This window comes from Leptopilina heterotoma, unplaced genomic scaffold (assembly GCF_015476425.1).
Source record: "Leptopilina heterotoma isolate Lh14 unplaced genomic scaffold, ASM1547642v1 Lhet_264, whole genome shotgun sequence".
NCBI lineage: Eukaryota > Metazoa > Arthropoda > Insecta > Hymenoptera > Figitidae > Leptopilina > Leptopilina heterotoma.
The window spans coordinates 231,206-248,653 of record NW_025110974.1 but is presented as its reverse complement, the minus strand read 5'-3'; the positions used below and the strand labels follow the sequence as shown (position 1 = coordinate 248,653).

At 23.5% G+C, this 17,448-nt stretch overlaps 1 protein-coding gene across 4 annotated transcripts; it reads left to right on the top strand.

Moving 5' to 3' along the window:
• The first annotated feature begins 301 nt into the window (after nt 1–301).
• LOC122503569 (probable multidrug resistance-associated protein lethal(2)03659) lies at nt 302–15,354 on the top strand. 4 transcript variants are annotated; one of them, XM_043614156.1, is made up of 13 exons: nt 302–588; nt 2,362–2,437; nt 2,956–3,204; nt 3,839–4,094; nt 4,391–4,565; nt 4,836–4,992; nt 6,561–6,763; nt 10,011–10,490; nt 12,190–13,006; nt 13,217–13,431; nt 13,530–14,608; nt 14,908–15,018; nt 15,136–15,354. In XM_043614156.1, the coding sequence occupies exons 2-13, from the start codon at nt 2,364–2,366 to the stop codon at nt 15,154–15,156; spliced, it is 3,837 nt and encodes a 1,278-aa protein (XP_043470091.1). In that variant the 5' UTR covers nt 302–588; nt 2,362–2,363; the 3' UTR covers nt 15,157–15,354. The 4 variants fall into 4 exon arrangements, with proteins under 4 accessions (XP_043470091.1, XP_043470092.1, XP_043470090.1 ...); XM_043614157.1 differs by lacking the exon at nt 302–588 and adding an exon at nt 1,774–1,801; XM_043614155.1 differs by lacking the exon at nt 302–588 and adding an exon at nt 1,798–1,894 and having other exon boundaries at nt 2,326–2,437.
• Nucleotides 15,355–17,448: the final 2,094 nt, after the last annotated feature.

Genomic DNA, 17,448 nt, shown 5'->3' with positions numbered 1-17,448 from the left:
TCAAAATGTTTTTCTGCTTTAAAACTGAAACAAAATTTTAAATATAATAATTGTAATATATACCGAATTATAAATTATAAAAAAATATAATTTTCATATGTTATAATAATTACAAATACATAATAAATAAATATATTTAAATAGTAAATTTATAAGTTTATAATAATATAATTATTTTTGTAAAAAAATATTTTTCTCTAAAAACTAAAATTACACACAAAATTTTAATTTTATATTTGAAAAATTTTAAATTCAAGGTAAACTGAAGATAATATTTTAAAAAAAAGAATTAATTATTATTATTGAATTAAATCGGATTTTGCGCCAATAGCTACGTATATGTATGTATGTATTTAAAATTTAAATATATACAATGAAAGGGAAATTCTTGATCTACATTCTTAGCGGATCTTCCCTTCTCCACAAGACAAGCGACATATATGATGATAATAATAATATTAATATAAAAGCGTCTCATTTCAATAAACTGGTTTTTCTTTTTCCTAGGAAGCAAAAAAATACAATAAATTTATTCAAATCGCGATGATATAATTAGTGGATTTTATTCCTTGTCTACACTTCGTCTTGGTAAGACTTTAGAAAATAATCAGACCATTTTTGCAATGTCTACGAAATTAATTGTTTATTTTCATCATCATTTCGTTAGTTTTTTTTATAAAATAATTATTTAAACTATTAATTTTATTTTAATTTTTTTTATTATTTCTTTATTATTTTTCTATTTTTTTATTTATTTTTATTATTTTTTTATTATTTTTTTATTATTTTTTAATAGTAATATTGAACTCTTTATTTGTTTATTTTTTTTTTGTTTCCTCGTGGAGAAAGCTTCTTTATTTTTTTATTAACTAAATTAATTTAATGCTTAAGTAATTAACTGTAAATAAATAAATAATTTTTTATTAATATTGTTTATCGTATATTTTATTAAATAAATAAGAAAAAATTATTACTATTTTTGAATAATTATTAATATTGTTACTTTTAGTATTTTTTCATTATTATTGTAATTTAGTTATAATATAATAATAATATTTATCAAATTAAAAAAAAATTAAAAACAAAAAAATTTATTACTATTTATATTTTACTCTTTTCATTATTTATTATTATTATTATTTATTTTATATATTTTATTAAATAAATAAAATTTAATATTTTTTTATTATTACTGTTTTTAAATTAATATTGTCATTGTTACTTTAAGTATTTTTTTTATTTTTTTTCTTATTATTAGTGTAATTTTTATTATTATTTTCATTATTATTATTTTATCTTATTATTACTATTATTGTTTATAATTATTCTTGTTTTTTATAATTATTTTTTAGTATAATTTATTTCATGCATTTATTTTTTAATTTATTTTTTCAAATTTATTTTATTATTTTTAATTTATTTTTTCAAATTTATATTTTATCATTTTTAATTTATTATATTTTCAAATTTATTTTATTACTTTCAATTTATTTTATCATTTTTAATTTAATTTATTTTTTCAAATGTATTTTGTTTTTTTTTCTAATTAAACTCAATAAAGCAAAATTTCTTTCTAACGAGAAAATTGAAAAAATCAAAACAATTATATTCCCCTTCCTATTTTTTTTCGAAAATTGATCGATTGATAAATTATTTATAAAACGTGAATCTCATTAATAATTTAAAGAAATAAAATTCCATGCGATGAAAAAAATTTATTCATGTAATTTTCAATTGATCTTATATCACAGATGCAATTTGATCACTTGAATGTTTAGTTTTCGCTTGAGTTGTTGATATAGTGTGTTCATCTTCATTCTATTTTTCAATAAAGAAAATTTTTATTTTAAACAAACTGTTTTTTCAACCAAAAAAAAAAATCTTTTTTTAAAAAGTATTTTTAGAAAAGTATTTTTAGAAAAGTATTTTTAAAAAAGAGTTTTTCAAAAAGTATTTTTAAAAAAGAGATTTTCAAGAAGTATTTTAAAAAAAAAGTTTTTCAAAAAGTATTTTTAAAAAAGAGATTTTGAAGAAGTATTTTTAAAAGAAGTATTTTTAGAAAAGTATTTTTATTTATTTCACAAAATCTAAATCTAATCTATTTATATTTTTATAAAAAAGAGTTTTTAAAAAAGTATTTCAAAGAATGTATTTTTAAAAACGTATTTTTGAAAAAGTATTTTGAAAAAAGTATTTTAAAAAATATATTTTGAAAAAATGTTTTAAAAAAATTTGATTCTTAAAAAATCTATTTTTTAAATAAAACCTACTTCTAAGAAAGTATTTTTTAAAAATGTCTAATTAATGAAATAAATATTATTTCAGAATTTAGTGATAGTGATGTGAATCTTTTTTTTCTAGAAATGGATAAAAATGAGAAAAAAGAAGTTAAACATCCAAGAGAAAATGCAAATATTTTTTCAGTTCTCAGCTTTACGTAAGTAAAAAATAATTGTTATTAATTTTTATTTAACAATAATTTTATTAAAAGCAGAAATGGAAAAGTGAATAATAAGTGCGACTACGGAAGTAAAAAAAGTGTAATAAAAATAATTATTAATTTTTTTTTGTTACAAATATTTAAAAGCCATAATCGAAAAGTGAATAAGTGAATACGAAAGTAGAAAAAGTGTAAAATATAATTAATTTTCTTTGGTTACAAATATTTAAAAGCCATAATCGAAAAGTGAATAAGTGAATACGAAAGTAGAAAAAGTGTAAAAAATAATTTTTATTAATTTTTTTTACAATAATTAAGGCCAAAAATGGAAAAGTAAACAATTTAGTGAGTACGAGCCATGGTGAAGCGTCGCCCCACCGCTGTGAACGCTTTCCCCTTCTCCTCAAGTCCCAGCCCAATTCTTTAAAAAAGTGGGGGAGCGCTTCTCTCAATCTAGACGTTCGTTTGATTTTTTAATGGAAAAAATAATTTTTTTTTACTATTTTACTATTTAGATGGTTGTACAAAATTTTTTTTCTGGGAAATAAGAAGGAATTGGAGGTAACGGATCTTTATTCACCTCTTAAGGAGCATTCTAGTCATCGATTGGGTGATAAATTATTGAAAATATGGAAGGACGAGGAGAGTAAGTGTGAGAAAAATGGAAAAACAAAACCAAATTTAATTAAAGTATTGGCTCGATGTTTTGGAATGAGAATATTATTCATCGGTTGCTTTCAAGCTTTCACCGAACTTGTCGTCAGGTTTGCAAAAAAAAAATTTTATTTTAATTATTTAAATAATTGCAAGGAATCTTTTTTTTCAATTTATATTTTCGTTTACTTTTTAATTTTACTTTTGATTTTTCAACTTCTATTTTAATTTTCCAAAATTCATTTTTATTTTTCAAACTAATTTTTATTTGTTTTCGTTTCTTTATTTATTTACTAATTTATTTTTATTTTTTAATTTATTTATTAATTTGTTTTATTTTTCAATTTATTTATTAATTTATATTTGTTTTCTAATTTATTTACTAATTTATTTTTATTTTTTAATTTATTTATTAATTTATATTTGTTTTTCAATTTATTTATTAAATTATTTTTATTTTTTAGTTTATTTTCTATAATTTATTTATTAATTTATATTTGTTTTCTAATTTATTTACTAATTTATTTTTATTTTTCAATTTATTTATTAATTTTTTTTTATTTTTATTTTTCAATTTATTTATAAATTTATTTATTATAATTCATTTTTATTTTTCAATCTATTTATTAATTTATATTTATTTTCCAATTTATTTATTAAATTATTTTTATTTTTTAGTTTATTTTTTATAATTTATTTTTTAATTTATTTTTTAATTTATTTTTTTTGTTTAATTAATTTTAGAATATGTCAGCCTGTATTTCTAGCGAAATTATTAACATTTTTCCACACTGGCGATGCATTCACGAATCCTGAAGTTTTTTATTGGGCGGCAGGACTTGTTTTATGTTTAATTATTCATTGCATTATCTTTAATCTCGCTCTACACGGAATGACTCACATGGGAATGAAAATTCGCGTTGGTTGTTGTACATTGGTTTATAGAAAAATTTTAAAATTAACCAAATGTACCATTGACGAGGAAACAACTGTTGGTCAAGTGAGTAGAAAACCTTTTTTTCAAATATAAAAAAACTATTTATAATAATAATAATAATAATAATAATAATAATAAATTCTTCTATTTAGACAATTTTTTTTTCTTATTTTTTTTGTAGTTATAAACAAATAATGTCTATTATGATTAATAATAAAAATAAATAAAAATAATAAAAGTAAAAAATATAATAATCATAATAATATTATGAATAATAATATAAATAATAAAAAACAAATAAAAAAATAAAAGTTATAATTAAAAAATAATGTTAATTAAAAATTTGTTTTTAATTACAGATTATTAATTTATTAAGTAATGACGTTCATAGTTTGGATTATGCTTTAAATGATTTACATTATTTTTGGATATCTCCAATTCAAGCAATTATTGTTGCATACATTATGTACATTGAAGTGCAATCCGCTGCAATTTATGGAATTTTAATATTATTTCTTCTAATTCCACTTTTAGGTATTTATAATTAATAAAAAAATAAAATTCAAACTAAATTATTTATTTAAAAAATTAAAATTAATAAATATTTCTAAGTAATTCTAAATTAACTAGTTAATTAATTGTTAATTAATATTAAAAATATTCATTTATTAATTAGTACTTCATTTGTTAATAAATTGGTATTTATTCATTAATTATGAATTAATTAATTAATTATTAATATTTAATAAATATCAAATTTATTAATTAGTATAATTCATTAATTTTCTTGTATTATTTTTGCAGTTTTTATTGGATTACATGTTCCTAAGATAACAATAAAATCCTCATTTAAGACTGACGATAGGCTTCGATTAATGAATGAAATAATTAGTGGAGTACAAGTAATAAAAATGTATGCCTGGGAAAAACCTTTTTCATATCTTGTGGATCAAATAAGGGCGTAAGTCTCTCTTTTTATATAAATTATTATTCGTCGTTATTAAAATAACAATTTTAAACTGATTTCATTAAGGGCATTTGAACCTTGATGACGTTTCAGTTTGTGCAAAGCATGTGTGACGTCATCAAGTTTCAAATGCCCTTAAAATAAACTGAAAAAATATTTAAATATCAAAACATTCTTAAAAGTTAATTGTTAATTAAATAATATCAGTATTTAGTTAATAGCTAAGTTATTACTCACAAATTAATTATTAGTAATTATTTTTTACAATTTAATTCAAAAAGTAATCAATTATTTACAACTTCATTTGTAATTAATTAGTAATTAATAAACAAATTTATTAATAATTAATTATTTACAAAATAATTTGTATAATTAATTATTTACAAAATAAATTGTATAATATTAATTATTTACAAAATAATTGGTAATTAATTATTTACAAAATAACTAGTAATTAATTATTTATAAATTAAATTTTTAATTAATTATTCACAAATAAATTGTTAATTAATTGTTCATTAATTAGTAAATAATTATCTATAAATTAATTGTTCATTAATTAGTAAATAATTATCTATAAATTAATTGTTCATTAATTATTAAATAATTATCTACAACTTAATTGATAATTAATTGTTCATTAATTAGTAAATAATTATCTACAAATTAATTGTTAATTTATTGTTCATTAATTAGTTAATAATTATTCCAAAATTAATTAGTAAATAATTACCTACCAATTAATTAGTAAATAATTATCTACAAATTGATTAATAAAATGTTATCAACAAATTAATTAGTAGGTACATAAACAATTATTCGCAAATTATTTAATAAATAATTATTAAGAAATTAGTTAGTAATTAATTATTAGCAAATTATCTAGCTATACATTTGTAATTATTTATTTACTATTTAATTTAATAAGCAATTAATTAGTGAAAAATTACTAAGAATTTATGTAGTAATAAACACCTCATGAATTTTTAACTAATAATTAGAAATAATTTTCTATTAAATTAATTAGAAAGTCATTAATAATTACAAAGTAATTATTATATAATTTCATAGTAATTATTATTTAATTTCAAATAGATTAATTGTTAATTAATTACTTTTTATTTTGCTGAACGCTAATAATTATTTATTATATTGTCTCTTAATTTTTTTTCAATTCTAATAATTTTTAATTGTAATTTAATAATAGTATAAATTTTTGTTCTCATTTTCTAATGATTTATTAAGGAAATTGTTTGAGTATGTAAATTTGAATAAATTTCACTAATCGTATTCTTAAGGTTTATTTAATTAATTATCTTCGATACATGAGTATATAAAAGCAAAAAAAAAATAAATAAAGCAAAAAAATTTTTTTCTCATTTCTCGTAAAAGTAAATAAATCGTCTATTAAATGATTGAATGAATATTATTAATGATCAGCTTGACTGGTTTTTTAAAATATAGTTGTTTCAATAGTAATAATTATTTCATCAGAAATAGTGTTGTAGTTTTACTTTAATAATATGAATTTTTTCTCTTTCTTTGTTTCTTATCTGCGACAGGAAGGAAATAAGTGCAATTAGAAAATGTTCATTTGTCGACGCCGTACAAATGTCCTTCGACTCATACATCCCTCGTGTATGTCTATTTGTTACAATTATAACTTATGCCTTGATGGGAAATCCTTTATCTGCACACACTGTCTATATTATAACATCGTACTACAACAATATGCGATATTCTGTCAATATTTGCCTACAATTCAGTAAGAATTGCGTTTTTTTAAATTTTAAATTAAATTTAACTATTAATTAGCAAAAAATTAGTAGTCAATTGTGAAAAATTAGTAGTTAATTATTTGCTAATTAGTAGTTAATTATTTGCTATATAGTACTTAACTAGTTGCTAATTAGAAGTTAACTAGTTTCTAATAAAGAGTTAATTAACTTGCTAATTAGTTTCTACTTAGTAGTTAATTAGTTATTAATTAGTAGTTGATTAATAGTTAATTAGTTTCTAATTAGAAGTTAAGTAGTTTCTAATAGTAGTAAATAGCTTGCTAATTAGTAGTTAATTAATGTCTAATTAATAGTTAATTAGTTTGACAACTAGTAGTGGATTATTTGCTAATTAGTAGTTATTAACTACTAATTGACAATCAGTAGTTAATTAGTTTATAATTAGTAGTTAATTAGTTTCTAATTAGTAGTTAATTAGTTATTAATTAGTAGTCAATTAGTTTCTAATTAGAAGTCAAGTACTTTCTATAAGTAGTTTTTAGCTTGCTAATTAGTAGTTTAGTAATTCCTAATTAGTAGTTAATCAGTTTGCTAATTAGTATTTAATTAGTATGCTAATTAATACTAAATTAGTATCTAATTAGCAGTTAAAAAGTTTCTAATAGTAGATAATAGCTTGCTTATTAGTAGTTAAGTAATTAGTAGTTAATTAGTTTACCAAATAGTAGTTAATTATTTGCTAATAAATAGTTATTAACTGCTAAATGCTAATTAGTAGTTAATTACTATTTAATTATCAGTTAAATAGTTTCTATTAATAATTAATTAGCTTGCTAATTATTAGTTAAGTAAGTTCTAATTAGTATTTAACTTGTTGCTAATTAGCTGTTAAGTAGTTTCTAGTTAGTAGTTAATTAGCTTGCTAATTAATACTTAAATATTTTCTAAATAGTAGTTAATTATTTTCTAATTAGTAGTTAATTAGTTTCTAATTAGTAGATAATTAGTTTCTAATTAGCAGTTAATTAGCTTGCTAATTATTAGTTAAATAATTCCAAATAAGTGAATATTTAGTTAAAAATTAGTCATTAATTAATGAAAAATTATTAGCAAAGTTAACTAATTTGCTATTTAATTAGTCATTCGTTAATCAATAAATATAGGCTAATTATTTATTAATTAGTTAAAAATGATATGAAAAATTATTTGTTAATTAGTAATTAATTATAATTATTATAATACCTGCAAAGAAGTAGTTAATTTGTTAAAAGTAATATTCTATTTTGTTTTTAAGTAGTAGTTAATTACTTAGTAATTATAAGCTAATTAGTAATAAATTAGTTAGAAATTATAAGTTAGTGAGTATTTAATTGATTGCTAATTAGTAATTAAGTAGTTAATCATCATAATTATAATAATTATAATACTTGCTAATCAGTAGTTAATTAGTTAATAGTAATACATGCCGCTAATTTGTTGATAATTAGTAGTTAATTAGTAATTAGTAGTTTATTTGTTTGTAATTAGTAGTTAATTAATTAGTAGGTTAGTAGTTAATTAGTCAGTAATTAGTAGTTTATTAGTTAGTAATTAGTAGTTAATTAGTTAGTAATTAGTAGTTAATTAGTTAGTAATTAGTAGTTAATTAGTTAGTAATTAGTAGTTAATTAGTTAGTAATTATAAGCTAATTACAAGTTATTTAGTTTTTAATTAGTTGCTAATTAGTAATTAAGTGCCTAATTATTATAATTATAATACTTGCTAATTAGCAGTTAATTAGTTAATAGTAATACATGCCGCTAATTTGTTGATAATTAGTAGTTAATTAGTTTGTAATTATTAGTTAATTAATTAGTAGTTAGTAGTTAATTAGTCAGTAATTAGTAGTTTATTATTTAGTAATTAGTAGTTAATTAGTTAGTAATTAGTAGTTAATTAGTTAGTAATTAGTAGTTAATTAGTTAGTAATTATAAGCTAATTACAAGTTATTTAGTTTTTAATTAGTTGCTAATTAGTAATTAAGTGCCTAATTATTATAATTATAATACTTGCTAATTAGCAGTTAATTAGTTAATAGTAATACATGCCGCTAATTTGTTGATAATTAGTAGTTAATTAGTTTGTAATTATTAGTTAATTAATTAGTAGTTAGTAGTTAATTAGTCAGTAATTAGTTGTTTATTAGTTAGTAATTAGTAGTTAATTAGTTAGTAATTATAAGCTAATTACATGTTATTTAGTTTTTAATTAGTTGCTAATTATTAATTAGGTGCCTAGTCATTATAATTATAATACTTGCTAATTAGTTTAATGAGTTAATAGTGATACATGGTAATTTGTTGATAATTAGAAGTTACTTAGTTAATATTCAGTATTTAATTAGTCAATGATTGTTAGCTTATTAGTAGATAATTAATTAGTAATTATAAGCTAATTAGTATTTAATTAGTTAGTAATTATAAGCTAATTAGTAATTCATTTTTTAGTAATTATAAGTTATTTAGTTTTTAATTAGTTGCTAATTAGTAATTAAGTGCCTAATTATTATAATTATAATACTTGCTAATTAGCAGTTAATTAGTTAATTGTAATACATGCTAATTTGTTGATAATTAGTAGTTAATTAGTTAATAATAAAAATTTAAATAGTAAATGATTTTAAGCTTATTAGCAGTTAATTTGTTAAAAATTAGTAGTTGATTACTTAATTATTCTTGTTATTTAGTGAAAAATTTAGTAGTTAAGTAGTTAATAATTATAAAAGAATTACTGTCTAATTAGTAATTAATTAGTTAGTAAATGTAGGTTAATTATTTATTAATAATTGTATGTTACTTTGTTGTTAATTAGTTATAAATTAGCAGTTAATAAGTTAGTGAATACTATGATACGGAGATACTAATTAGTAGTTAATCAGTTAGAAATTAGCAGTTAATTAGTTAGTGAATAGTATTATAAAAAGATAAGAATTAGTAGTTAATTAGTTAATATTTAGTAATTATGTAATCATTCAATATTTTGAAAGTGACTATTTCATAGTTAGTAATTAATTAATTAAATTAATGAATGATTAATTAATTGATTAGATTAATAAGTACTTAATTAATTAGAGTAATTATTAATTAAATTAATGATTAATTAGTTAATTAATTAATTATATTAATAAGTACTTAATTAATTAGATTAATAAGTACTTAATTAATTAGGGTAATAATTAATGAAATAATACTAAAATTGAGTTAAACTGTAATTATTTTTCCACGCTTTGCAGGTGTGCAAAGAATAGCAAAAGCTGTGGCTGCTGTAAATCGACTAGAAAATTTTTTAAATTCCTCAGAAATGGAAAATCCAATAAATGAAACGCCAACTAATGAGAAAAATGTTATTGAAATTGAAGGAGCGTCAGCAAAGTGGTCTCTTGCATGCAAAAGAGATACTTTGAGTAAAATTAATTTGAATGTAACAAGTGGTTCAATAACGGCCATTATTGGTCAAGTGGGTTCAGGGAAATCTAGCCTTCTTCATGCAATTCTTCGTGAATTGCCACTCACTGAGGGAAAATTACGAGTATCGGGAAAAATTGCCTACGTAAGTCAGGAGGCATGGATTTTTGCCTCAAGTATCAGGCAAAATATTCTATTCGGTAGGCCAATGGATCGCAAACGTTACGAGGCTGTCATTAACGTTTGTCAATTGGATCATGATCTTGCCATGTTTCCCGATAAGGATCAAACTATTATTGGCGAGAAAGGTCAGTAATTATTTTTTTTTCACCAATCAATTCATTCCTGAGGTGTAAATTTTTTTGTCAATGAATTTTGCATTTAAAATTTTTATTTTCAATTTACATTTTTAATTTTCGAATTTAAATTTCAGATATGAAAGCTTACATCTACATTTTAATTTCAAATGTTAATAATACTTTTGGAATTAATTTTACGGTTTGCCCTTAAATTCAGAAAAATAACAATCCTCTAAGACCTGTCGCTTTTACTACATTTGCTCACCAACATATTTTTTATCTAAACAATTATTTACATTACCTGATGATTCTGAAGACAAAACAAAATCTTAATTCAATATTTTTCTATTCCTGATGATCAGATTTTAATTAGTTTTGATGTTGTTTCTATGTTTACAAATGTTGGTTCTGAACACGTGAGTCATTCACTCATTAAACGTTATTCAAAAATTTGGCATAGTTCAAACATCTCCTTGATCGATTTACTTCAATCTTGGCAATTTATTTTAGACACTTTTTTAAATTCAATAATAAATATTATAGACAAATTTATGGTGAATGATGAACCCCTAAAGGTTCATCCATTTCTGGATTGTTTGCTGACATAGTAATATATGATTTACAAACTTCTTGTAATGTAAAACTTTCTTTTAAACCAATATTTTATTATAGATTCGTTGATGATATTATCACTTTATACCCAAGGGATAAAATCATTGAAATTTTTTACTTCCCAGAGATGTGCTTCGTATTGTTATGTCTCAGAATGAAACCAACATATCCTAAATTATATAACTGTTTAATTGAAATTAAATTATTAAAGTTTTTATTTCAATCCTTTACAATTAGAATCAGAAAGAAAGAGTAGATTCAGATGTCTTCAGGCACAATGAAACAACATTAGATGTTTGTAGAATTGATTGAGAATTTAAATGGGGACTTTAAAACTATTAGTTGCTAACCTTTTAAAATTATTCTTAGAGTCGTAGACCCAACAAACGAAACCTCCTAGCGGAAACAGATAATGCAGTATATTTCCCTAAAATTGTTTTCGGGACAACCAAACTGAAAGGTCCGGAGTCCAAGTGTCGATGTAAATTAGATAAAAAAAACCCCTCAGCCTAGGAGTGGCCGAATTATTGATTTGATGTCGAGGTAATGCAGCCCTTAGAAAAATAGAAATGTGCTTCGTAGTAGAAATTATCTCCTTAAATGAATTTGACTAAGACGTCAAAAAAAGACTAGGACTCGAAAAAATTTTCTGGACTGGAGTCAAAGAATAAATTCGATGACAGTACGCAACTAGTTAACTTGGTCGCGGTTGCTGGACTGATACAAAGAAGACGCGAAGTTTATTCGGTGGTCGCTTCTGGACTAACTAACTTGAAGGCGTTTCCTGGACTGACTAATTCGTCAACGGTGGCGCCTCTTTTAAAGGGATACTACGTCATACATTTAATGTTTTCGGGGTCCGATTGTTATTATTGATTTAATTTTTAACTCCTGTATTAGACAAGTAGGGGCCCAATAGAAGTGGCTTCCCCGGTAGGTCCAGCGTCCCTCTGATGTTAGGTAACATGCCTAACTGACATCTCGTGGTAATTCCTTCCTATTAACAAGAATCATGAACTTAAAATCACTTCCTTTATATTCAGAAGTGGTATCTTATCATTAGAAATTGCAATAACCTTTCTTTACAATTTCAAAGGGATAACGCTTAGCGGAGGACAGAGAGCAAGAATCAACCTAGCTCGAGCTGTTTATTCAGAAGCCGATATCTACCTCCTTGATGATCCCCTATCGGCAGTGGATACAAAAGTTGGAAGACTCATCTTCCAGCAGTGCATCAGTGAGTACCTTCGTGGTACAACGAGAATCTTGGTAACCCACCAATTCCAGTATCTGAAGAACGTCTCAAATATTACTGTCCTCAATAACGGTTCTATTGAAGCTTCCGGCAATTTTCAAGAACTTCAGAATAAAGATCTGGACCTTATGAACGTTCGTCAGGCGACTTGTGACCTAGACGATCAAATAGCTGAGGAAACGACCACTACTGATCTCCCCCGCATCGAATCATCAGAAGGGCAGATCCAGGAGCAAGAGGCAGAGGAATTGGGAGAACATCGTAGTTTTGGTCGTATTGCTGGAAAAGTCTACTTCTCCTATTTCAAGGCGGTGAATAGTTGGTGTTTTGTGATCATGATGTTCGTCGTTAGTATTCTTAATCAAGTGGTAGCCAGTGGTGGCGATTTCTTCGTGGCTATTTGGGTGAACGTTGAGGAAAAATTGAACCGGACGGTTATTCTCGGTGATAGGAGTGATGAGTTCGATCGGTATTGGTATATAGAGATTTACGGAATTTTGATTCTGCTGACAATTATCATGGTCTATGTGCAGGTATTTGTGTTCTATGAGATGTGCATGAGGGCGTCGCAGAGGCTACACGCTTCTATGTTTTCGAGAATCATTCGTGGAACGATGCACTTTTTTCATACTAACCCCTCCGGACGGATTCTAAACAGGTTGGTGAATTATTTTAAGTTTTAAACATTTTTCCTCTGGGTCTTAGGGTTATTTTTGGTTCCCATGATTAGTTCTGGGAAAAGATTTTCGAAGTTATTACAAACGGAAATTAAAAAACCTTACTTTCTTTACCTAATCAACTCTATTCCACTAAACTTCTGAAGTGTTTTGAGGTTTGGCGAGATGAAAACTGTTTCCTTTCGTTGTAGATTCTCAAAGGACATTGGAGCAGTGGATAGGCTGCTACCAATCAGCATGCTGGACGTTCTGACAATTGGTCTGCTCCTGGTGGCTGTCATCATCATCACAACGAGTGTCAATCAATGGCTGTTGATTCCAACGATTGTGATGGGCTTTATCTTCTACGTATTCAAGGAGATCTTCATCAAGACGAGTCGTAGTGTCAAACGTCTAGAAGGAATAAGTAAGTGAATGTTTTTGATATTGCTTCTTTCCTTTCTTGGTATCCTGATCAATTTTCCTTTTCTAAAAGGAAGAAAAATGATTCTTTTTATCTTCCAGCTCGTTCGCCAGTTGTCAATCATCTGAGTGCAACGCTGAATGGCCTAACAACAATCAGAGCATTCGGTGCAGAAAGAATCCTCACTAAGGAATTCGACAATCACCAAGATCTTCATTCATCATCCTGGTACATCTTCTTCTCATGCACAAGAATTTTTGGCTACTATCTCGAATTCCTCTGCGCCATTTACGTCGGCATTGTTGTCTACTCATTTCTTCTGGTCGATCTTGGGGAGAACACCGGAAATATCGGACTCGTCGTCTCGCAATGTATCCTCCTATCCGGAATGTTGCAGTGGGGCATCATGCAAACGGCAGACATGGAAAATCAAATGACATCAGTCGAAAGAATCGTCGAGTACACGAAGATCGAAGAGGAGAAATGCTTGGAAAGTGGTCCAGGAAATAAAATCCAAGACGGTTGGCCAGCAGAAGGACAAATTGAATTCCGTAACGTCTCATTGCGTTACAATCCAAAAAAAGATCCGGTACTGAAGAATCTCAATTTTCTAATTCATCCAAAGGAGAAGGTGGGAATTGTGGGCCGAACTGGTGCGGGGAAATCATCGCTAATCACTTCTTTGTTTCGATTGGCGCACTTGGAGGGTGAAATTTATATCGATGGACTGGCGACAAGTAAAATGGGACTTCACGATTTACGCTCGAAATTGAGTATTATTCCACAGGAGCCTCTGCTTTTTGCCGGGAGTCTCCGAATGAATTTGGATCCGTTTGATGAGTTTAGGGACGAGGATCTTTGGAGGGCGCTGACTGAGGTGGAACTAAAGGAGACAATTGTAAAAATGGAGGCTGGTTTGCAGGCGAGAGTTGCTGATGGCGGTGGAAATTTTAGTGTTGGACAGAGGCAGCTTTTATGCTTGGCGAGGGCGATTGTGAGAAAGTCGAGAATTTTAGTTTTGGACGAAGCAACAGCCAATGTTGATCCACAGACTGATGATCTTATTCAAAAGACTATTAGGAGACGTTTCAAGGATTGCACCGTTTTGATTATTGCTCATCGACTTAATACCGTTATGGATTGTGATAAATTCATTGTCATGGAAGCTGGTTCTATTATGGTAAGTGTAAATACATTTTAAAAGTTACTTTTTTCGGAAAAATTAATTTTAAATAGAAAGTATTATTATAAACGAAAATTAAAGGGACAATAAAAATCTAACTTGTCCCGTGTCGGTAAGTTACCATTGGAAATCTTACTTATCGACTGTTGATATTTACCGATTTTCCGCATTCTGAAACAGGAATAATAATAGTGTTTTTAGGTTAATGTCCTCAACATAATTCTTGCAATATTATTAACTTTCAAAAATAAAAGAAAAATAATTGAAAAAATAATTTAATATTTTTTTGTTTTTAGGAAATTGATCATCCCTTCAGGTTACTGGAGAAAAAGGAGGGGCACTTGTACGAAATGGTTCAACAAACTGGACCTGAAATGGCACAAATACTAACAAGAATGTCAGAAAAAGTAAGTCAAAGAAAGAATAAAATTAGAAATTAAAACCAAAAATTGAATTAAAATTTAGTAATTAAAAACTAATTAATTATTAAATAATTAATTAAATTTAAAAAAATTTATTTTTAGAATTATTTGGAAAGTAGATGATGAAGAAGATGAAGAAGAAGATAGAGAGCAAAACGCAAATAATATAAACAGTATTTGAAGCAACAAATTTCTTTTAGTAAAATAAGTTATTTTTGTAAGATATAAAAGTCTATTTAATAGAATGTGTAAAAATAATGGCTAAATGATATTTTTTTAATTGTTACAAAGTGAAAGTTAATAAAAAAATATTAAAATTAACAGTTTACCTAGTTTACCATACTGCTTTTTTTAAAAAAAAAGTTTTGTTAGAAATACTGAAAAGACAATTTATCTCATCAAATGACTTTATTGACATCGAAAAAATTGTAAGTAAATATTGGGAAATAATTATTTATTTACATTTAAATTCATTTAAAAATTTTATTTTCATAAATATTTTTCATTGAAAAAATATTCTAATAACATTTTTTCTTGATAATTTTTAGAATTAATATTTTTTTTTAATTGTTACTATATTTTAAAATAATTTTTATCATTTCTTATATAATCGTTATATTTAAATTTTCTGTTATTTAAAGTTTATAATAAAATAAAAATTACTAATTTAAATAAGTAAATATATACATTTCTAGAATAGAAAATTAGAATCAATATTTTAATTTATTGTTAATTATATTTAATTTTATTAATCACATTTTTCAAGATCAATTTTATAATCAAAAATAAATTTAATTTCTTTTTTATTTTTATCTCGTCATTAAATAAATAAATTTTATATTTTGTTCTAATTAAAAAAAAGTTTGAAGTACAAAAAAATGTTTTACTGTTTTATTAGATTATTTTTAAAAATTTTCTTTTTTAAAAAACTCTTTTAAGAACTAAAAAAGAATATATTTTTCCACGTGCATGAGTAGAGTCATCAGCAATATAGTAACATTTTTTTCTTCATAAAAACGATTGTAAACTGAGTCTTTATCGACAGTTAACGACAAACCTCTTACATAGTTTATGATAATGAACAAAGTGACCAGCGAAATATTTTAAATAAATGTGTTTTATTTTATATACATAGATATATAATATTTTAACTAAATTATGTAATAATTTTTCATTTAAAAAATGTTTAAAACTAAACAATTGATTCTATTAAACTTGTTACCAAATATCTATCATTTTTCTTTCTTTTTATTCAGTCAAACGTTTGGAATAATTATTCATTATTATTATTACTCAAAGCAAATAAAAAAGAAACAAAAAAAATTTATTTACATTTCAATTTGAATTAGAAGTGAATATAAAGTGCTTGATTATAGATTTTATAAATAAAAATGAAAAGCTGGTATTCTCCTGGAAATATATTATCGCAACTCACATTTGCGTAAGAATAAAAAAAACTTTTTTTCTCTTATTATTAAAAAGCAAAATTCTTTTTGATTAAAACATTTTTTTTTATTTTACAAAATATTTTTTTTAAATGTAATTCATTTGATGATTTTCTCTTATTATTTTATTTTTCTATTATTATTTTTTATTTATTTATTAATAAACGGAACATTATTATTATTTTATTTTCCAAATAAATCTTTTGAAACAAAATGAATTCATGTAAATAAATAAATTGTGTTTTATTCCAGATGGATATTAAAATTATTTTTCAAAAATCTCCGAAGTAATACATTGAAATTTGATGATTGTCAAGTACCGAAAAAAATGACATCTAATTATTTGCATGAGAAAATTCAAGAATCATGGAATACTGAAGTTGTTAAGGGAAAGTTGAAGTCAAAATCCAGAATTTCATTGAAACAAGTGATAATGAATATTTTTGGGGTTGATATTTTGTTTATTGGTTTAATTCAGTTGCTGACTGAGTCATTCACTAGGTACGAAAATTAAGAAGAAATTATATATTTTTTAATTTCATTTTTTTTTAGTTTTTTCTACATTTTTTTTAATTTTACGTTGCTTCTTTTAATTTTTTATTTCATATCAACTAAATATGATTGATTTTAATTATAAAACAAACTGATAAAAAAAGGAATTTGTATTAGGATTTTTTTAGAATATAATTTTTAATATGAAATTAAAATTTTTTTTTAATTTGAATTTATAATTTAATTGGTTTATAATTTTACTTTGTAATTTTAAATTTAATTTATAATTTTCAATATCACTTGTACTTTTTAATGTTGTTCATTTTTGACTTTTATTAAAATTATTTTTATACAATTTAAACTTAATTTTCTATATTGAAATTTATTTTATTTTTCAACTAAAATTATATTTAAAATTTGTTATTTAAATTAAATTTTATTTTTTATTTGGAAATTTCTATTTTTGTTTAAATGGACA